General features: G+C 42.8%; 1 protein-coding gene across 4 annotated transcripts in view; it reads right to left on the bottom strand.

Annotated features, from left to right (window-relative positions):
- The window catches only part of BEND7 (BEN domain containing 7), a 56,822-nt gene that overhangs the window by 17,432 nt on the left and 15,949 nt on the right, over positions 1-23,441 (bottom strand). For 2 of the 4 annotated variants that reach the window (XM_077836420.1, XM_077836410.1), the window contains exons 4-6: positions 20,733-20,855; positions 17,108-17,388; positions 6,728-6,953 (exon numbers count right to left, since the gene is read on the bottom strand). In XM_077836420.1, the coding sequence (XP_077692546.1) occupies positions 6,728-6,953; positions 17,108-17,388; positions 20,733-20,855 (630 nt within the window). The remainder of the gene's footprint in view (positions 1-6,727; positions 6,954-17,107; positions 17,389-20,732; positions 20,856-23,441) is intronic. The other 2 variants (XM_077836437.1, XM_077836428.1) reach the window with 1 other exon arrangement.

Here is a 23,441-nt window from a genome sequence, read left to right as displayed (position 1 = left end):
AGGAGAGGGGAAAGAGGAGGAGGAGAATGAAAACAACAACAACAAAAAACTGAAGTTAAAGTGGCCAAAACTGGGAGGGCAAGGCCAGAGGTCAATTCAATGTTCTGTGTGTTTATCTTTAAAAATATTATTTTGTGCCTAGATACTATATTGATTAACTGCCTAAAAAAACCTGAGAAAGAGAGAGAATGTCTACATCTCATTTATGTCACATACAGAAAATCTGCAGTACAATAAATGGTGAACTTTGAACTAAGCCTCATGAGTGGTAGATATTTATAACTGCCGGTTCACCATATTCATTTTGGCATTAGTGGAGAACTGCAGGTCTCCTCCTGGGCCTTCTGGTCCCATGATCTTGTCTGTCAGGCTGCTAGCAAACAGGAGATATGAAGAAGTCCTAAACCTTCAGTGGGCATTTATCATATTGGCAAAATAGAAGAGGACCCTGAACTTTTATAAACATATATAAAAACAAACTGCTTTAAAGGGGACAATGTCAATCAGGTCCAAAACTTAGATTTTGTAAAAAAACAAGCTTTTACAGAGCCTAAAATACTAGATATATTTTCAAAAATTGTTGTAATTCCAATGACAAACAGATAAAACATTCCCCTGCTGTGTCTGCAAACCCTAACACATTGAACATTGAAAGCAAGAAATGAAACTGAGTATCAACAAAGGTGAAACTGACAAATTGTTTTCATTGTCCATCTGAGACAAAAGTAAATCAGAACATAAATAGTCAAAGTATTACTATGATTAACAATACTATTGCAGTAGTGGCCAGATCTCTCAAAATCTGGAGCATCAATATGTTAGGGCAATACACAAGAAGACATGGTCTCTGGCTCACAGTGCTTACAATCCAAGAGGATAAGTGATATATGAAGGATTTTATATATATATATATAAATAAAATACACACACACACTCTCTTCAAAATATTAATAAATAAGTATAAAGGGTCAAAAAAATAATGTATTTTAAAAATTATTTCAGTTTTAATAATGTAAGGCACTATTCACAATATACAGCTGTTTGTTTACAATCTATGGCCCCAATCCTGCAGTCTGATCAATGTGGGCATGGGGTAGCCCAACTGGAATCCACAGATGTCAACAGGGTCTCACATAGATGCGGTGGTCAGCTTTGCATGAATTGAAAGCTTTTTGGATCAGGGACTGTCTTTTTGTTCTGTGTTTGTACAGTGCCTAGAACAATGGGGTCGTGGTCCATGCCTGTGGATCCCTAGGTGCTACCATAATACAAATAATACAAGTAATAATAATCAACTGATTACAATATCAGAGAGTCTATGAGGTGAAAGATTACACTGTCTTTTGAAACAGGCATCAACTTGAATTCTAGTAAATTTAAAAAAAGTTGATAGTAGTTTCAGCTTCTACTCCTCTGCCAATTTTTGTGATTTTACGATCACGTTTGCTTATTTTTAAACAAGATTTCTCTATGTTGTGTGAAAGACAAAGACACACACACACACACACACACAACAGGAGGAAATGACTACACAGGGAAAACAGTGAAATTGTCGCTACACGAACTGTGGACAAAGTAGAAAGAGAGAATTTCTCCTCTAATCATTTTCAGGTATAGAAATCTTATATATAACTTGTAATGATGGTAGGTAAAATGTTTTCAGACAGAAGGATGATTTTCAAGTTGACAGTGTGCCCTTAAGTTCTCAGCTAATTTCTCCAATGAATGTAGCTTTTTCTCCATTTCTGTATCTATGTCATGGAAAAGGACAAAACTCACCACTAAACAATATCTGTGAGTTTGGTAGAGTAATGTCTCAATGATAATGCAAACAACGTGATGTTGTTCTTGTGGAGATTTCATACTGGCTCAGTCGTTACTTGGAATAAATGAAACCACAGTGTCTTAGAGCATAGCTCCTCTGGGGAAACCAGTGCTATTGGAGCCAGGCTGAGTAAAGTTCCACGCTGTGTCAACCCTTGGCAACTCGCTGCATTAGCCCCTAGGAAAGAACTCCCCTAATGAAACATGACAAAGGTCATGCACTATCATTTGGTTGATACTCTAAATGCAGTGAATGCAATCCTCTTATTATACCAGTGCCTAGTAGTACCACCACAGACACATTTCTATTTCCATTACAAATTCTATTTTTGAGGGGTTTATAACACAGGCTTTTCAACTGAAATGTGGTCATTTTTATTTAACTACTTGTGACTGCTGCTTTCTACAGTGGGGCGAGTTTTGCTATTTCAATGGTGCTGCCCCACCTACTGGAAATATCTGTCCCCTGCTCCCTTTCCTCCATGTCAGCAGATTTTAAAATTCATATTCAAACCTTACTGTTCTCTCGAGTTTATGACCAACTTGCCCTGTAAAGCTTTTTGGGACTTGTATGAAGGATACCATGTAAAAAAATAAGTTTTCCTTGTATGCCAATGTTTATCAGCAATACAGTATTCTCTACGGGACCTTTCAAAGCTAATATATTGTCAATGCATTGGGACAAAAGAATCAATAAGATGTGAATGGAGGCACTGAGTCAATGAACATTACATAGAACCTGCCATTACAGATCAGATCAGTGGTCCATCTAGTCCAGTATTCTGTCTCTTGCAGAGGGGCCAGTACCAGATTCTTCAGAGGAGAGTGTGTAAGAAACCCCTCACTGGACAAATCATGAAATAACCAATTTTTTCCCCTGAGTTAGGCAATCTAAAATCAACCTTCTAATAGAAACCTAGTAAAACCACAACCAGGTTCAGAGTCAACACCAGAGATTCCATCAGAAATAAAAGACAGGACTTAGACATGGTCACAATCAGAATCAGAGAAGAGTAGGACTGGAAGAGACCTCAAGTGGTCCTCTAGTCCAGTCCCCTGCACTCAAGGCAGGACTATGTAATAACTAGACCATTCCTGACAGGTGTTTGTCTAATGTGTTATTAAAAACCTCCAATGACGGAGATTCCACAACCTCCGAAGGCAATTCGTTCCAGTGCTTCCAACTATCAATTCGTTCCAGCTACCCTGACAGTTAGGAAGTTTTTCCTAATGTCCAACCTAAACCGCCCTTGCTGCAATTTAAGCGCATTGATTCTGGTTCTATCCTCAGAGAGCACAGAGGATACTTTGTCTGCCTCCTCCTTTTAACAACTTTTTATGTACTTGAAAACTGTTATGTCCCTCCTTAGTCTTCTCTTCTCCAGACTAAACGAACCCAATTCTTTCAATCTTTCCTCATAGCTCACGTCTTTTTAGACCTTCAATTACTTTTGTTGCTTTCCTCTGGACTTTCTCCAATATGTCCACGTCTTTCCTGAAATGTGGCACCCAGAACTGGACACAATACTCCAGTAGAGGCCTTATCAGCGCAGAGTAGAGTGGAAGAATGACTTCTCGTGTCTTGCTTACAACACTCCTGCTAATACATCCCAGAATGATATTTGCTTTTTTTGCAACAGTGTTACACTGTTGACTCATATTTAGCTTGAGATTCTCTATAACCTCCAGAGCCCTTTTGCAGTACTTCTTCTTAGGTGGTCATTTCCTATTTTGTATGTGCAATTGATTGTTCCTTCTTAAGTAGAGTACTTTGCGTTTCTTCTTATTGAAGTTCATCCTATTTACTTCAGACCATTTCTCCAGTTTGTCCAGATCATTTTGAATCTTAATCCTATCCTCCAAAGCACTTGCAACCCCTCCCAGCTTGCTACTGTTAGCAAATTTTATAAGTGTAGTCTCTATGCCATTATTTAAATCAATGATGAAGATATTGACCAGAACCGGACCAAGGACCGATCCCTGTAGGACCCCACTCGATATGCCCTTCAAGCTTTACTGTGAACCGCTGATTTACATTCTGGAAATGGTTTGCCAACCATTTATGCACCCACCTTATAGTATCTCCACCTAGGCTGCATTTCCCTAGTTTATTTATGAGAAGGTCATGCGAGACAGTATCAAAAGCCTTACTAAAGTCAAGATATAACATCTACTTCTACTGCTTCCCCCCATCCACAAAGCTTGTTACCCTGTCTAAGAAAGCTATTAGGTTGGTTTGACATGTTTTTTCTTCACAAATCCATGTTGACTGTTACTTAGCACCTTATTATCTTCTAGATGTTTGCAAATTGATTACTTAAATTATTTGCTCCATTATCTTTCTGGGTACTGAAGTTAAGATGACTGGTCTGTAATTCCCCCGGTTGTCCGTATTCCCCTTTTTATAGATTTGGCACTATATTTGCCCTCTTCCAGTCCTCTGGAGTCTCTCCTGTCTTCCATGAGTTTTCAAAGATAAATCGCTAATGGCTCAGATATCTCCTCAGTCAGCTCCTTGAGTATTCTAGGATGTATTTCATCAGGCCCTGGTGAAATGACAACATCTAACTTGTCTAAGTAATTTTTAACTTTTTCTTTCCTTATTTTAGCCCTCAGATCCTACCTCATTTTCCCTCGCATTCACTATGTTTGACTGCCAATCACTCCTATACTTTTTGGTGAAAACTGAAACAAAAAAAAGTAATTTAACACTTCTGCCCTATTTACATTTTCTGTTATTGTCTGTTCCCCCTCACTGAGTAATGGACCTACCCTATCCTTGGTCTTCCTCTTGTTTCTAATGTATTTGTAGAATATTTTCTTGTTACCCATTAGGTCTACAGCTAGTTTAATCTAGTTTTGTGCCCTGACCTGTCTAATTTTGTCCCTACATACTTGTGTTATTTGTTTATATTCATCCTTTGTAATTTGACCTAGTTGCCACTTTTTGTAGGACTCTTTTTTGAGTTTCAGATCATTGAAGATCTCCTGGCTAAACCGGGGTGGTCTCTCTCCAGACTTCCTATCTTTTCTACACAGTAAGATAGTTTGCTCATGTGCCCTTAATAATATCTCTTTGAAAAACTGCCAGCTCTCTCAAACTATTTTTTCCCTTAGACTTGCTTCCCATGGAAACTTACCTACCAAATCTCTGAGTTTGCTCAAGTCTGCCTTTTTGAAATCCATTGTGTTTATTGTGCTGTTTTCCCTCCTACCATGCCTTGGAATCATGAACTCTATCATTTCATGATCACTTTCATCCAGGCTGCCTTCCACTTTCAAATTCTCAACCAGTTCCTCTTTATTTGTCAAAATCAAATCTGGAACAGGCTTTCCCATAGCTGCTTTCTCCACCTTCTGAAATAAAAAATTGTCTGCAATGCATTCCAAGAACTTGTTGAATAATTTGTGCCCTACTGTGTTATTTTCCCAACAGATGTCTGGGTAGCTGAAGTCCCCCATCACCACCAAGTCCTGTGCTTTGGATGATTTTGTTAATTGTTTAAAAAAAGCTTCATCCAGCTTCTTCTTCCTGGTTAGGCGGTCTGTAGTAGATCTCTACCATGACATCACCCTTGGTTTTTACCCCTTTTATCCTTACCCAGAAACTTTCCACAAGTCTGTCTCCTACTTCCATCTCCGCCTCAGTTCAAATGCATACATCTTTGATATACAAGGCAACACCTCCTCCCTTTTCCCCTGCCTGTCCTTCCTGAGCAAACTGTACCTTTCTATACCAATATTCCTGTCATGTGTATTATCCCACCAAGTCTCTGTGATGCAACTGTCATAGTCATGTTTATTCACTAGCATTTCTAGTTCTTCTTGTTTATTCCCCATCCTTCTTGCATTAGTATATAGATATCTAAGACGCTGATTTGATTTCCCCTCTATGTTTCCTCTTGTCTCTCCCTTGTCCCTGCTATAATGGCCCAGATTCTGACCCTTCTCCCAGGTCTCCATAGTCCATATATTCTTAACTTCCAGATTAGCTAATAGCCACTCATAACTAGGAATGAATCACATGTACTTTAAAAGCTCCAGATGGTACAAAATGTAGCAGCCTGTCCACTTACCACAGATCACCCCTTTCTGCACTAGATCCCTGATTAAGTTGAATACAGAGTCTCTGTCCTAATACTCAAAGCCCTGGACCATAATTTCCTCTTGCAGCTATATTCTACTGATTGTCAATGGGGGAAGACAACTCAGAGGTGGACAGAACATTCACAGTAGCTTGACCTAGACTATGGAGCTCACTCTCACAAGACAAGCGGGACCACAACCTCACTGACATCAGAATTAGATACAAAACTCATTTCCTTTACTAGATTTTCCTCAATAAGGTATTTCCCACCTCACTGCCAGCCACAAACTACTAATCCAGTTATTCATAGACCAGATATGACACTGTCAGGTGCACAGCAAGCTTTTCCATTCTACCCTGCCAATGTGCCTCTACCCTGATCTGGAAGGACCAAGGCAGAATTATGGCAATCCAGGACCCAAGGTAAAACTCAGGAGAGTTCTCCCATGACCCCACATCTCCATGTAGTGGCAGCAGGCTTCAATCTAATGAATGAGCAGTGCATTTCTCTAGTTGCAGCAATTGTTTCAGGCTGTCTTCTGACTCAAAATGGATATCAAGTGTTTTTCTTTACATCCATGAAGGCCAGAAAAAAAAATTTTAAATTGAGATTCTTATCTCATCACATGTCTTCAGGGGCTGGGGACCTAGGCATGAGCCTCTAGCTTAATCAGAAATTATGGAAAAATTATAAAAAGAAGAATGCACATTTTTCTGACCCAAGGATTCTAAAGTCCTGGCATTACTCAATGACTAGAGCATATTCTCAGCTAAGGATGGAGATATGTATATACAGGAAACAAAGCAGAAACATACCTTTTATTGCACCCACAATATTTTGGTCTAGTCCTTTTCGGTTGTCATTGAGTCCTCTTTTCCTCTTGCCATTGGGTAAAGAGTTAGCCAAGGTCTTGTCATCAAAAAATGCACACACCAGCTTTCTAAACAGCAGGCTTCCTGAGCGAGTATAGTTTGACAATATAGAGTCCAGCTGAGATTTGGGCATAAAGACATCAAAGCCTTCAGCAAGTTGCACTTCTGGCTACCAAAGGAAAACAAATATTTTAATTAAAATAGTGTTCACACATGTTGTTCTACATGCACATCCAGCAAGCTTCATTGTCACTTAGCGATCACATCCATGAAGCTTATCCAGGAGTCAGGATAAAAAACGGTTACTCACCTTCTCGTAACTGTTGTTCTTCGAGATGTGTTGCTCATATCCATTCCAATCAGGTGCGTGTGTGCCGCGTGCACAGTCGTAGGAAAGTTTTCCCCCTAGCAGCACCCATTGGGTTGGCTGTGGAACCCCCTAGAGTGGTGCCTTCATGGCACTCAATATATGACCCTGCTGACCCGGCACCTCCTCAGTTTCTTCTTGCTGGTTACTCTGACAGAGGGGAAGGCGGGTGGGTTTGGGATGGATATGAGCAGCACATCTTGAAGAACAACAGTTACGAGAAGGTGAGTAACTGTTTTTTCTTCTTTGAGTGATTGCTCATATCGATTCCAATTAGGTGACTCCCAAGCCTTACCTAGGCGGTGGGGTCAGAGTTATGGAATCGCAGATTGGAGCACCGCTCTGACAAAAGCTGCATCATCTCTGGCATGCTGGACAATGGCGTAATGAGAGGTACCGTATGAACGGAGGACCAAGTTGCTGCCCTGCAGATTTCTTGGATTGGGACCTGGGCCAGGAATGCCACCGATGAGGCCTGTGCCCTTGTGGAGTGTGCAGTAAGTGCCTGGGCTGGTGTCTTGGCCAGCTTGTAGCATGTGTGGATGCAGGACGTGATCCAGGAAGATATTCTTTGAGATGAGACTGGTAGGCCTTTCATGCGGTCAGCCACTGCTATGAACAACTGGTTCAATTTCCTGAATGGCTTGGTGCATTCAATATAGAAGGCTAATGCTTGTCAAACATCCAAGGAGTGCAGCCTCTGCTCATGGCTCCTGGTATGAGGCTTCGGACAAAAGAACAGGCAGGAATAGGTCTTGGCTGGTATGGAAATGTGATGCCATTTTAGGCAGAGAGGGCCGGGTGAGGGCTGAGCTGCACCATGTTCTTGTGGAAAACTGTGTAAGGTAGGTTGGAGGTAAGGGCCTTTAACTCAGACACACTTTTTGCTGATGTGATGGCAATTAGGAAGGCCACCTTCTACGACAGGTATAGAAGGGAGCAAGTCACCAACGGAGAGGACAAAATTAAGGTCCCACGCAGGAACAGGCTGTCTAATCTGGGGATGTAGCTGGTCCAGACCCTTGAGGAACCATCCAACCATGGGGTTGGCGAAGACGGAGCGTCCAGAGGCTCCGGGGTGGAAAGCCGAGAAAGCCACTAGGTATATCTTTATGGATGACACTCCGAGGCCTTGCTATTTCAGATGCAGAATGTACTCCAGAATAAGAGGTAATGGTGCCTGAAGTGGGGGCATATGACGCTGGTCACACCAGCAAGTGAACCTCTTCCACTTCGCCTGATATGTGATCCTCGTGGAGGGCTTTCTGCTGCAGAGTAAGACCTCCCTTACCTGCTCCGAGCACAGGAGCTCCATAGGATTCAGCCATGAAGCTTCCAGGCCACGAGGAGGAGGGACCGGAGGTCTGGGTGACGAAGATGACCGTGGTCCTGAGTGATCAAGTCGGGGAGGAGCGGCAACGTGATCGGAGTGTCGACCGACAGATCCAGAAGCGTGGTGTGCCGGTGTTGTTGAGGCTATACTGGTGCCATGCTGGTGCCACCACACCCTGGTTCTCATGGGCGACTTCAATCACCCTGATATCTGCTGGGAGAGCACTACAGCGGTGCACAGACAATCCAGGAAGTTTTTGGAAAATGTAGGGGACAATTTCCTGGTGCAAGTGCTGGAGGAACCAACTAGGGGGAGAGCTTTTCTTGACCTGCTGCTCACAAACGGGGAAGAATTAGTAGGGGAAGCAAAAGTGGATGGGAATCTGGGAGGCAGTGACCGTGAGTTGGTCGAGTTCAGGATCCTGACACAGGGAAGAAAGGAAAGCAGCAGAATACGGACCCTGGACTTCAGGAAAGCAGACTTTGACTCCCTCAGGGAACTGATGCGTAGGATCCCCTGGGGGAATAACATGAGGGGGAAAGGAGTCCAGGAGAGCTGGCTGTATTTCAAAGAATCCCTATTGAGGTTACAGGGACAAACCATCCCGATGTGTCGAAAGAATAGTAAATATGGCAGGCGACCACCTTGGCTTAACAGTGAAATCCTTGCGGATCTTAAACATAAAGAAGCTTACAAGATGTGGAAGATTGGACAAATGACCAGCGAAGAGTATAAAAATGTTGCTCGGGCATGTAGGAATGAAATCAGGAGGGCCAAATCGCACCTGGAGCTGCAGCTAGCAAGAGATGTTAAGAGTAACAAGAAAGGTTTCTTCAGGTATGTTGGCAACAAGAAGAAAGCCAAGGAAAGAGTGGGCCCCTTACTGAACGAGGGAGGCAACCTAGTGACAGAGGATGTGGAAAAAGCTAATGTACTCAATGCTTTTTTTGCCTCTGTCTTCACGAACAAGGTCAGCTCCCAGACTACTGCGCTGGGCAACACAGCATGGGGAGTACGTGGCCAGCCTTCTGTGGAGAAAGAAGTGGTTCGGGACTATTTAGAAAAGCTGGACGTGCACAAGTCCATGGGGCCGGATGCGTTGCATCCGAGAGTGCTAAAGGAGTTGGCAGCTGTGATTGCAGAGCTATTGGCCATTATCTTTGAAAACTCATGGCGATAGGGGGAAGTCCCGGACGACTGGAAAAAGCCTAATATAGTGCCCATCTTTAAAAAAGGGAAGAAGGAGGATCCTGGGAACTACAGGCCAGTCACCCTCACCTCAGTCCCCGGAAAAATTATGGAGCAGGTCCTCAAGGAATCAATCCTGAAGCACTTACATGAGAGGAAAGTGATCAGGAACAGTCAGCATGGATTCACCAAGGGAAGGTCATGCCTGACTAATCTAATCGCCTTCTATGATGAGATTACTGGTTCTGTGGATGAAGGGAAAGCAGTGGATATATTGTTTCTTGACTTTAGCAAAGCTTTTGACACGGTCTCCCACAGTATTCTTGTCAGCAAGTTAAAGAAGTATGGGCTGGATACCACTACCACTATAAGGTGGGTAGAAAGTTGGCTAGATTGTCGGGCTCAACGGGTAGTGATCAATGGCTCCATGTCTGGATGGCAGCCGGTATCAAGTGGAGTGCCCCAAGGGTCAGTCCTGGGGTCGGTTTTGTTCAATATCTTCATAAATGATCTGGAGGATGGTGTGGATTGCACTCTCAGCAAATTTGCGGATGATACTAAACTAGGAGGAGTGGTAGATACGGTGGCAGGTAGGGATAGGATATAGAGGGACCTAGACAAATTGGAGGATTGGGCCAAAAGAAATCTGATGAGGTTCAACAAGGATAAGTGCAGGGTCCTGCACTTAGGACGGAAGAATCCAATGCACAGCTACAGACTAGGGACCGAATGGCTCAGCAGCAGTTCTGCAGAAAAGGACCTAGGGGTGACAGTGGACGAGAAGCTGGATATGAGTCAACAGTGTGCCCTTGTTGCCAAGAAGGCCAATGGCATTTTGGGATGTATAAGTAGGGGCATAGCCAGCAGATCGAGGGACGTGATCATTCCCCTCTATTCGACATTGGTGAGGCCTCATCTGGAGTACTGTGTCCAGTTTTGGGCCCCACACTACAAGAAGGATGTGGAAAAATTGGAGAGAGACCAGCGAAGGGCAACAAAAATGATTAGGGGTCTGGAACACATGACTTATGAGGAGAGGCTGAGGGAACTGGGATTGTTTAGTCTGCAGAAGAGAAGAATGACGGGGGATTTGATAGTTGCTTTCAACTACCTTAGAGGTGGTTCCAAAGAGGATGGTTCTAAACTATTCTCAGTGCTAGAAGAGGACAGGACAAAGAGTAATGGTCTCAAGTTGCAGTGGGGAAGGTTTAGGTTGGATATTAGGAAAAACTTTTTCACTAGGAGGGTGATGAAACACTGGAATGCGTTACCTAGGGAGGTGGTAGAATCTCCTTCCTTAGAAGTTTTTAAGGTCAGGCTTGACAAAGCCCTGGCTTGGATGATTTAATTGGGGATTGGTCCTGCTTTGAGCAGGGGGTTGGACTAGATGACCTCCTGAGGTCCCTTCCAACCCTGATATTCTATGATTCTATGATCTCTGCCCCGTCTCTGCGGACCTTGAGCAGGACCGTGTGCACAAGAGTGATCGGGGGAAAGGCATAGAGCAGACGGCCTCCCCAGAGTAGCAGGAATGTGTCTGCGATTGAGCCCGGGCTGCTTTTCTGGAAGGAAAAAAACTGGGCACTTCCTGTTGCTCTGAATGGTGAAAAGGTCGACCTGGGGAAACCCGCACCTCTGGAAGATGGAGTAAAGTCTAGCCAGATAGACTGGCTGTGGAAGGACCTGCTGAGGTGGTCTGCCAGTAAGTTCTGGGCTCCTGGCAGATATGATGCTTCCAGGTGAATGGAGTGGGCTATACAGAATTCCCACAGACTGAGAGCCTCCTGACAGAGGGCAAGGACCAGGTTCCACCATGCTTGTTGATGTAAAACATTGCAGTGGTGTTGTCTGTCATGATCGCCACGTGGCTGGCCTTGCAGACAAGACTGAAAGGCCTGGCATGTGAATCACACTGCTCTGAGCTCCTTGATATTGATATGGATAAAAAGCTCATCCTGTGACCAGAGGCCCTGCATTCGCAGATATCCCAGATGTGCACCCCAACCTATTGCTGATGCATCCTTAACTAGAGACAGCTGACAAGGACAGCTGAGGGCTTAACAAGGACAGCTGAGGGCTGCTGAAGGGGACTCCTTTACAGACTATTCGAGCATCAAGCCACCACTGGAGTGACTCTAGCACCTGCTATGTCACTGTGACCACTAGTCCCAGGCTGTCGCGCCCCGGGCGATATGTCGAAGTGAGCCACGTCTGCAGAGATCTGAGTCTCAGCCTAGCATGTTGGACCACGTGTGTGCAGGCTGCCATGCGACCAAGGAGACTGAGGCAATTCCTTGCTGTAGCGGTCAGGTATTCTCTCATGCATGGAATGATGCTTGCCATGGCTTGGAATTGGGGCTCCGACAAACTCTATCCTCTGGGTCGGAGACAAGGTGGACTTGTTCATGTTGAGGAGGAAACCCAGTCTCTCGAACGTGGATATGGCCAGACAGACCTGTGACTCCACCTGTTCTCTGGTATGCTCCCTGAGCACCCAGTCTTCAAAGTAAGGGTATACCTGCATCTGCCTCCTTCAGAAGAAGGTTGCTACCACTGACATGCACTTGGTGAACACTTGTGGGGCTGTCAACGGGCCGAAGGGAAGGACCGTGAACTGATAATGTTTTTGGTCAATCAGAAACCTGAAAAAGTGTCTGTGAGCAGGGAGAATCACTATGTGAAAGTATGCATCTTTCATGTTGATGGTGGAGAATCAGTCTCCTGGATCCAGAGAAGGGATAATTATATTGAGGGAAACTATGCAGAACTTCAACTTTACCATGAACTTGTTGAGTCCTTGCAGGCCTAGAATGAGTCTGAGACCCTCTTTGGCTTTGAGGATTAGGAAATAGCAGGAATAGAATTCCTTGCCAGTGAGGAACCTCCTCCACCACTCGTATGGCAAGGAGCGCCTGCATCTGCTGGATAAGGAGATGCTCATGAGACGCGTCCCTGAAGAGGGATGGGGGGAGGGGGAAGACTGGGTCCCGCCGCGCCGACGTGGGTTGTGGTCTAAGTGCTGCCTTCATAAGGAGCTGTTTCAAACTAAAGTCCCACTCCTTCTTGGTTCGGGGACAAAAGCCCTTACAAATCCTGCACTCTTCTGACTGATGTGCTTCCCCAGACACTTTAAACAAGCGTCATGAGGGTCGCCCATTGGCATGGGCTTGTTACAGGACTTGCAGGGCTTGAACCCCTGAGACTTAGGCATGTAAGTCCCACAAAGAGAACACAGTCAGGGTGAAGGGTAAACCCTCCAGCCCAACAGCTAACTAACTACTAACTAGAACTACAATAGCTAAGAACAAACTAAGAACTGAACTACTACACAATACAGTCTGAAAGAGAAGCTAGGGAAACATGGAGAGCTTGCAAAGCAAGATGCCACAGTTCTAACGACCATCACTGGCGGTAAGAAGGAACTGAGGAGGCACCGGGTCGACAGGGTCATATATTGAGCGCCATGAAGACATCATGCCCGGAGGCTCCACAGCCAACCCGACGGGTGCTGCTAGGGGAAAAAACATTCCGACGACTGTGCACGTGTGGCGGACACACCTAATTGGAATCTATACAAGCAATCACTCTAAGAACAGTTTATTTTACTGAAATAAAAGTAACCAGTGAATGAGCACATTAAAAGGCAAGTCAAATAATTATACAGATTATCATCTTTATGTGCCATTGCAGCTACTCAACACTTACTATGCTACTTCTTTGTACACAGCAAAAAACTAAACCAAACAAAAACCCAAAGGGCAAGGATACCTTGCAATATGGTAGGGCCCAGAAGGTCACCACCAGAACAATGTCATTTGGAAAAGGCCAAATAGCCTTTTAAAATAGGGTTTATATGACCCTTTAGTGGATCTGATTCACTCCCATGAGCACAGGGAGTACAATCTGCATCTTTCTGCACTAATGGAGCAGTTCACTCATGGGGCACCACAGAAGGGATATGTTCCCAGGGAGGACAGGTGGTTGTACGGCAACCATCTTCCAGTAGGGTACTGGCTTTAAGTTCTATTCAAAGCTCCACAGGAAGTCAAGTCAGTAGGACCTCGCAGTGCAAGGACAACTCGTGTGTGTGAAAGACGGCAGAAACTGAGTAAATGATTGCTCCCAAATCCTGTGTTGGCTTGCGAATCACTCTCCTTCTTGTTAGCATGTAGCCTGAGTGCATCCTTAGAATATGACGACATTAAATTAACATCTTATTATAGCAAAAAGAAATTGTGGTAAATCATACAGCTAAATGACACCGCCAGAAGAAAAGGAGGAAAATATCACTGCCTTGTATTTCCTACACAGCTAGACTCTCTTATTAAGCACTTTTAGGTCTAACATTTCCCAAAGGTCTCGGAGAGGATCCCCACCTCCCAATACACATTGGGCACGAACAATGTGTATTTTTGTACAATTACACATTTTGGGCAGGTTTGCTCAAGCAACATTTTGTTTTATTAATGCAAACGTCCACCTGCAAATACTATGGATATGTTTTCAAAGATGCATGCATAGGCATAAGTGGTAGTATGTACAGCGCTATGCTGCAGAAGAGCTTCTCTCACCCACATAGCTACTGCTGCTTGTTGTGGGTGGTTTAATTATGTTGACGAGAAAGCTCTCTCTCATCAGCGTAGAGGGCTACAGAAGAGATCTGACAGCAGCGCAAGTGCATCAGTACAGCTATGCCACTGTAAGCTTTCTAGTGTAGACATAGCCGTAGAAATCTAAGGCCATGTCTACACGTACAAGCTTACAGCGGCATATGTTATGCCATGTTATGCCGATGGGACAGAGCTCTCCTGTCGACATAATAAAAGCAGCTCATCAATCAGCAGGAGCTACAGCACTGTGCACACAATCGCTTAGGCCAGCAAAACTTATGTCGCTGAGGGGGGTGATTTTTTTCAAACCCATGAGCGACAAAAGTTTTGCCACCGTAAGTGCTCGTGTAGATATGGTCTAACAAGATCCCAGTGATGCAAGGAGGAAATGCCATAAACAAATCTAATTAATACTGCTGTGAATTACCTGTGAAAAACACCTGTGCATCGGAGGAGGGGGAAGGGAGAGAACAGAGTCAATGTAATGTTAATTTAGGCTTTTTAAAATAAAATTAATCAATTTGTACCTCAGACACATAAATTGAAGGTAAAATGCTGATTTATCACTGCATTCCTTTAGTAGCAAATTATTCTTCAATCAAAGGCAATCAGTACTTAATTGAGATTTCATGGACAATTTTGAATGTAATTTATCAAATGGAATAGCTCTTGTTAACAGATAATAATCAGGGTATAAAGAACTGGTGGGTAACTATTCATGTACAGTGTAATATAAATTATCTGCATTAACAGTAAAGCAAAGACAAGAAAGTTTAACTATAAGTAAGTGATCATTATATTTCAAAAGGGCTAATCTGGTTCATGGGCCAGATTCTGAGCTCTGATCCACTGATGTGACTCCAGGGTACCTCAACTGAAACCTTAACATTGGTTTCAGTGAAGTTATCCTTGATTTACTGAAGTCGAATGGGGATCGCTTTCTAGGCAAAGATGTAGTGAAAATAATATTGGCATTGGTTAGTAATTGTATTAATCAGTACATACAAGGCGCAATTTGTACAATTTTCCAGTGAGAGTATTTATATACTGTACTTCAAAACTGCCTTTCGGTTTTCATAGGCGCTCAGACACGATGGCCATGAGTGCAACAGAAATGCCTATAAATAAATAGAAGGAAAAGATAAAACAATGTCCTTATTCATTCTTTTTAAAAAGTGATATTATTTAATCCATTCAAAATTTTTAGAGATTTCATTTTATTTCCACTGGTAAATATAACCACCCCCAAACCTCAGCTGTCTTCTTTTGAAAATAAAACCCATACGGTTTAAATAATAATAAAAAAATCTTGCTTATTTTCAGAACTGTCCGAAGCTGCTTTGGTGGTGGGGAAGGTTCAGATGCTGGAAACATACTGAACCAACAAGCGTGGCAGATAGCGTTTGGTCGTTCCAAACAATGGAAGCAAGATGAGGCCCAATTTTTAAGCCAAGCTTCCATTTTCAGGGTGCAAAACTGCCATCTACAAGGAACTGCGGCCAGAATGAATCACCACAGAACTAGTGTGAATGAAACGAACCCATGAAACTGTGGATAAAATTCCATTGCACACACAAAGCTTCCTGAAAAACTGGAGATCCAATCTAAAAATCAAGCCACAAGCACAGAAGTCTTATAAATGTAAATTGCATATTTGAGTCAGAAGTTACCCAATATCTACTGTTGCAGAGTCTACGATCTACTGTAGCTTCAAACATTTCTAATCACAATACTTGCAACAAAAGAACCTTTGAAAAGCATTAAACTACTGTAGTTGCTATATATCGTTACACAGACTCTCTTGCATGACACTGTAATCTAATTAGTGGTGTAGCTTGCATCTATATAACTGAATTATCATGACTGCTCTTTTTTATTATTAGTTTGCACTTCTAGAAAGGTACAACATTATCTACAGGATTCTTTTCATTTACGCTCATTGATACAAAATTTAATTATGTTCTTCTAGCTCACTGTACTTAGGAAATTGGAAACTGCCTTCTCAAAATTAAAAATATATTAAAGAAATTAATGATCAGCTTATTCATCAGTGAACTTTTCAGACATCACCCATCTGCTCATTAAACAAAGCCAATCAGACACCCCTATGGTCACCAGATAGACACTTCATTAATCAAAATATACATATTAACTGAAGTAAGGAGACAATGCCACCTGCAACCTTCCAATGACCCAGTCATATACTCTAATAGCTGCTAATTCTAATCCTGCAACTGGATCTGCCTGGGCAGCCTCTTGCACTCATACAGAGCCCCACTGACTTCAACAGCAGGATCAAGGCCTTTACTTGGATACAACACGGATAAAAGTTAAATACCCGAATCTTGCAAACACATACTTAAACTTTATTCATGTGAGCAGTCCCTCTGAAGCCAATAGAATTACTCAAGTGTGTAAAATTAAGTAAATAAATATGTTTTTTCAGGAGCAAAGCTTAGGTGTGGAATAATTACATTAGTCAAGAAAGGCTAGGGTTGTGAATTCCTTACACTGCTCCTTGCAGGGGCTCCTGGACTTACTTTGGCCCTGGGTAGCATGGCAGATGGGGACAGCAAGTTTATCTTGCAGGGGCAAACAGAGCTCCTGATCCCTACAGAGCACCTACAGCGTGGTTTCTATGCCGTCAGGGAAAGAGAATACAAGGCTTTGGAAGCAGCACTCCCCTTTCATGACTCCAAATCCAAATCCTCACTTTTTTTGAGGTAGAGGGAACAATATAGCCTCAAGTAGACTTCATCATTGATCCCTAAGTGATAGTGCTGTAAAGTTCTCTGGCATTTTATGCAACTGAAATATCAACTTACATCTGAGGAAGATGATTCAAGAATGATACCAAATCCTGAAACATGGGTCTCTGGCTTTAGAGTATGTTCAGCTGCTTGCAAGCTGGATCTTTCAGAGTTTGCTGACAGCTTCTTTTCCTTCTCTACAGTGCTGGGCTTCTTATTCATAGTAATGGGCTCAAGAGTCTTTTGGGGCAATTTTTTCTTTTTATTTCTCTTTCTTGATATTGTTGACTTCTGTGCACAGATCAGGGGAATCGGAGGCTGCTGTCTGTTTTGGGTGCCAACTGAAGGGAAAACAGCTGTGAATATATTTATAGAAACACGTACACCACTGCAGGTTAAACCAAGTTATTGACTTGCTGTATTCATCCTGTGACTAAGCAGCACTGTTTACAATACAGTTTGTGCATATGAAGCATTTCTGTTTTCTCAGGTTTGCATAATTAACCCTTAATATTGAAAAAAGTACTTGAACAATGATTACAGTTGTGTGAAATTGTATATCCTCTGGCATTATCAAAGATCTTATGGTCTTTCAACATTTTTTACTGACATAAATAAGAAAACTCTAGATGCATTAGCAATCACGCTCTTTTCTAAAGAAAATTGGCTCAAAAAGAACATTTAAAAAACTATTTTATCAAGAATTAGTAAAAAATATTTAACAGTTTAATTTCTACATTCTGGGAAACAGTTACCTGGACTTCATACCAGTTGGCTTTTTTTGAAGCCTAATGGTTCTTCTTTCTGACATATATTAATATTTTATATTTATACAGCATTTTTCAAGGACACATACGTGCCTTACAAATTAAAACCCTACTCCTGCAATCGGATCTCTCTGGATTGACTTTCTGCAGATGTAAAGGTCCAGCCACGTGGATCAGATTGCAGAATCAGGGCTAAATAATCAGTATCAAGCAGCTCAGGGCTTGTCTACACTTGAAACACTATAGCAGCACAGCTGCAGCAGCACCTCAGTGTATACACTACCTATTCCAATGGGAGGGGTTCTCCCATCTCATAGACTTTAAGGACAGAAGGGACCATTGTGATCATCTAGGCTGACTTCCTGCACATCACAGGGCACAGAACCTCACCCACTCTCTCCTATAATAAATCCAAACCTCTGGCTGACTTTCTGAAGACTTCAAATCATGATTTAAAGACTTCAAGTTACAGATAATTCACCATTTACTCTATGAACAAGTGACCCCTGCCGCGCGCTGCAAAGGAAGGTGAAAACCCCCCAGAGTCTCTGCTAATCTGACCTGGGGGGAAAATCCTTCCCAACCCCAAATATAGTGATCAGTTAGGCCCCAAGCACGTCGGTGAGACCCACCAGCTGGACACCTGGGAAAGAATTCTCTATAGTAATCCAGAGCCCTCCGCATCTAGTGTCCCATCTCCAATCACTGGAGATACTTACTACTAGCAGCTGCAGATGGGCCACATGCCATTGTAGGCAATCTCATATCACCATCCCCTCCATAGACTTATCAAGCTCAGTCTGGAAAGTTCAGTCAGGTTTTTTGCCCCCACTGCTTCCCTTGGAAGACTGTCCCAGAACTTCACTCCTCTGATGGTTAGAAACCATAGTCTAATTTCAAGCCTAAACATGTTGATGACCAGTTTATATCCATTTGTTCTTGGGCCAACATTGGCCCTTTAAGGAAACAACTCCTCACCCTCCCTGGTGTTTACCCCTCTGATGTCTTTATAGAGATCAATCATATCTCCTGTCAGCATAGGTAATCCACCTCCCTGAGAGGTGGTAGCTAGGTTGACAGAAGAATTCTTCCATTGATCTAGCACTGTCTACACTGGGGGTTAGATTAGTTTAACTACATCACTCAAGGGTGTGGATTTTTCACACTCCAGAGAGACTGTAGCTGGGTCAATGTAACTTTTTAATGTAGAACAGGCCTTATTTTTATCCATGGGCAATTGAAAGCCCCATTGAAAATGCTACAGCTTCCAGTGAACAGCAAACTGCCATCCTCTGCAAAGGTTTCTTAATAGGAACCCCATTCACAGTGGTATTTACTTAATGGATTTTGGAGAGGTTTCTGGCAACGATTACAAGGGCTGCAATTTGTACTTCGTCATTTAAATAGGAAGGTGCTTAACTATCAGAATAAATCATTATACTTTCAAGTACACGTTTGTATTTTAGGTGTTAATTCTTTTTTTTAATAACAAGAGTGCCAAACAAGTGTCTACATACCACAAACTATAAACTATTTCCCAAAGCTTTTCATCAAGAGGTCCATTAACTTACCAACTTATTTACATTACAGATACACAGCATGGAAAGAAAAACACTCCTATTATCCTGGATTCCAGTTTTTATTGAAGAAGGTCTAGTCCTGCATTTTTTATCCACAAGTCATCCTTACTGATGCACATAATCCCCCTGAAGTCAATGTAACTACTTGTGTAAAGGCTGAGGACCCTCACACTTCTTTGAAACCCAAACACCTTTACTCGCGATAGCTGACATTTCAATACTCATCTCATCTATCCTTAGTTCATAGTAACATTATTTCAAGTATGATACTGTATGCATACAATCACCTTCTTTGTCCTTTCAATTTCCACCACATTTCAATTAAAAGAATTCCCCTCCCCTCCAAATTCTAACTGAGGGCTGTCATATTTCAGATGACTGCTCCTGTGTTTCCCCCTCATGGTTCACCAAGGGCACCCACTTTCAGACTTCTGGCTTCCCAGCTGTCACCTCTCTTGGACTGAGACCTGCATTTCTCCTCCTCCTGACTGGGGTATTTCCAGGCTGCACAGTTCCCTGCCTACATTGTGAATTCTCCAGCATGATAGATGGCCTAAACAGGCCTGTTTTGCCTTCTCCTCAGAGACTATGAACAGCATAACTCGTCAGAGGTGGGGAACCCATTTAAATCCCTTCTCCCCATGAGGCAGAGTGGGGAACTGAACCAGGGTCTCCCACATCCCAAGTGAATACCCTAACCACTGAGCTAAAAGTTACAAAGGAGCTGCGACTCCTCCTCCTTCTCCCCTTGCTCCCAGTCCATGTTATCTGGAGTTAGGTAGCTGCCTAATTTATTCCTATAAGAAATAACTCGGGGTGCCTAAGAGGGGTTCCCATTAGTGGACCACAAGCAGAGAGAGGCCTTTCTGCAGCCCAGATTTAGGAGCATATCTCCATGAGAGAGGCAGGGTTTAGGACACAAGCAGCTGGTTGTCATCTCCCCACTTAGCATGCTGGCTTCTGTGAACTGCAGTCTAAGGTACCTATCTCTCCCCATTTGTTGTACAGAAAGCCTAGGTGCCTAACTCAGGCTTTGTGGATCACACTGTTGTTCAAGTGATTTTCCAGGCATCTAAAAGTTAGGCATTGTGATGCTTAGCATAGCAACACTTAAGTCTCTTTGTGGATCCAAACCTTGGGGTCATAAAGTCCTTAATGGGCTGAGTGGACTCCTATGGCACCTAGGCACTTTTGAAAAATTGAGCCCCAAGAAGCAGGGACTTGAACCCTGGTCTACCAAGCTAGATTCTCTAACCCTGACTATTCTTCATAGTGAAAACACTTTAGAAATATCCTGACTAAAGATATCAGACACAGATTAAAGGAGAAAGAGAGAGAGAGAGATCATGGTACCTGCTTGAATCTGCATTAACTTTCTCATTGTCTTCAGCTCTTGGAGAATGGCCTGCAAAGTTGACTGGCAATTACAGGTACAACAGTTTGGTCCAGCTGATGAACTGACCCCTGGAAGTTCTCCTGAAGAAGAAGTGAAATAAAATAAGGATACAATCAAAAGAGCTAGACAGGATTTTGAAGCTAACAATGTACACTATTGTGAAACTGGACCCAAGGAAAGCATAGCCAATAATTACCAAAACATTCATTTTTGGGAGAAGGGGGCCATTGGGTTTTATCCAGTTACCAGTATATGTGCTTACATATTCAGGGGGACATGGTATTACAGGGGTTGATGAGAACTGCACAAAACTGTGAACACAATGCACTCTCACAGCAGGGCTCTCTATTGTCAGGCTAGTTCATCTCAGATAACAATAGCTCCAAATCTCATTATAAACATACTCACTTTATCATGGACAAAAAAACCCCCATCTCCTAGAACAGCCCTACAAAGAATGGGTAGCGTCTGTGTAATAAAGGTTTATATTAAGAATTAAATAGGGCCTACCAATTCTAAAATTTCTTGGATGTTACCTACACATGTTGCTTTATAACATGAAGAGCAGAGAATGAAAATCACATCCTCTGGTCACAGAATCACAGAAATTACTGATGGGAAAGAACCATCGGCAAGAAAACCTACATAATCTGCTCCATCCTTCTGCCAGTACTTGTTTGTTTCCTACAGCACGTTCTCTCATGCTGTGTCCCAGGAGATTGTGTTCTCACAACTCCCCTTGGGAGATTATTCAACAATCCAATAGATTGCTTTGTCCAGAATTTCTTACGGATATTTCAGCCTCATTTTCCTTTTCTTAATTTCATTCTTTCACTTCTAGTTCTACCCCGCCCTGTAAAACCCTTAACACTGCCTCAGTCTCCAGACTATTTTCACATACTTGCAGGTCTTGAAATGGGGTGGCTCCCAAAAGCTCAGAGAGCTGGTACTTTCCTCTGCTAGCTGTATCTTGTGCTGGAGAATCTAAAGTTTTTGTTAAAAAAGAATTAAGTTTCTAGCCTTTAAAGGTGCAAAGAAAACCTTCAAAATACAAATAGAATGTCAACAGCTGCAAAGACATCTGTCTGAACCTGCAACCAGACATGAACTGCCCCTATTCATTTCAATGACTATTAATACTGAAGACTAACGATGATTATTTAAATTGGTAACTATTTTACTGTTTTGCAAAGCACAAAAGAAGAAGGATGATCATCTTATGAAGATCTGAACAACCTAATACAAGTCATTTCATTTTTGTATCACAGGTGCGCGGACACTGGGAGAGTACCATTGTTTATTTTTTCTCTAACCTGACTAGTAGAGTTATCATGTGCCCTTTAGTTCTCATTTAGCAAACTCTAAGGATGTCTACACTAGAGAGCTTACAGTGGCACAGCTGTACTGACGCACCTGTGGCACTGTAAGATCTCTCGTGTAGCTGCTCTACACCGACGGGAGAAACCTCTCCTGTTGACATAATTAAACCACCCGCAAGGAGCGGCAGTAGCTATGTCAGCGAGAGAAGCTCCCCTGCTGACATACCGCTGTCCACACTGGCACTTATGTCAGCGCAACTTATGTTACTCAGGGGAATGTCTTTTCTTCACGCCCCTCAGCAACAAGTTTTGCCAAGTGGAAGTACAGACAAGTAATTAACTCATTTAATCTTCTCTCAGAAGTCCCTCCAGCCTCAATTACTTTTGTTGCTCTTCTCAGAACTCCCTCCTATTTGTTAATAACTTTCTAGTTTCAGCTCGTACCTTCTGGATCAGATCCTCAGCAAGTGTAAACTGGCACAGCTCCACTGGCTTCAATGGAGTCACCTTATTTATAGTGAATGAGCATCTTCCACAATTCACCCAACCCCTGGAAAATCATGCCTGATGTGGCCCACCACGTTTTACCCCTCTCTTCCTTCACATCTCTCCTAAGAGTGTCTTCTTCCAAAAGTCCTGTAAGCACTAGTCCTTCCCAGAGAGAAGTACTGGCAAAACTAAACAACTGAATCTCCCACCATCCCACCAAAAAAATCAAAACAAAGACTGGGAATCAAAGATTAATGGAAAATTTAATTCTTCAATCACACTGCTTTGTGTGACATCCCCATAGATCAGACTGGGGAGGGAAATAAGCAGTGGTAATTCTCCCAAGAGCCTCCCGATTGTGGTACCAAAGTGAAATGTCAAACACAGTAGCTTGCACAGAACTTCACAATATGACCCTTCCTCTCCTTTCTTATATATTTTGATTGCCTTTGGCAAAGTAATTAAGAATGCCACCATTTAAAATTCTCTCCCTGGGAATTTACTGTTAACACCACATTGCGATGAATTGGGGAACCTCACACTTCCGAGAACTGCTGTTTCAGGCTCTCTGTGAATTTAGCAAACACAACTGCACCAGTTAACTTGAGTCACGTTTTATGGTTTTGTTTGCAATCTTAAAAGGTAGCAACTTGTTTTTGCTTTTTTCAAATAAAAAAATAACACCACCTTCCTGAGTGGCAGTGTCAAAGTTGATGTAATTAGGTCAATGCAATGTCAGTGTAGACACTGTGTTGCTTATGTCGACTGTTACTGGCTTTCAGGAGCTGTCCACAATGCCCCACACTGACAATACAATTGACACAAGTGCTCCTAATGAGGAAGCATACCACCGACACA

The sequence above is a fragment of the Eretmochelys imbricata genome, chromosome 1 (genome assembly GCF_965152235.1).
Source record: "Eretmochelys imbricata isolate rEreImb1 chromosome 1, rEreImb1.hap1, whole genome shotgun sequence".
Classification (NCBI taxonomy): domain Eukaryota; kingdom Metazoa; phylum Chordata; order Testudines; family Cheloniidae; genus Eretmochelys; species Eretmochelys imbricata.
Note: the sequence above shows the minus strand (reverse complement) of the source record. Positions and strands in the feature narration are given on the sequence as shown.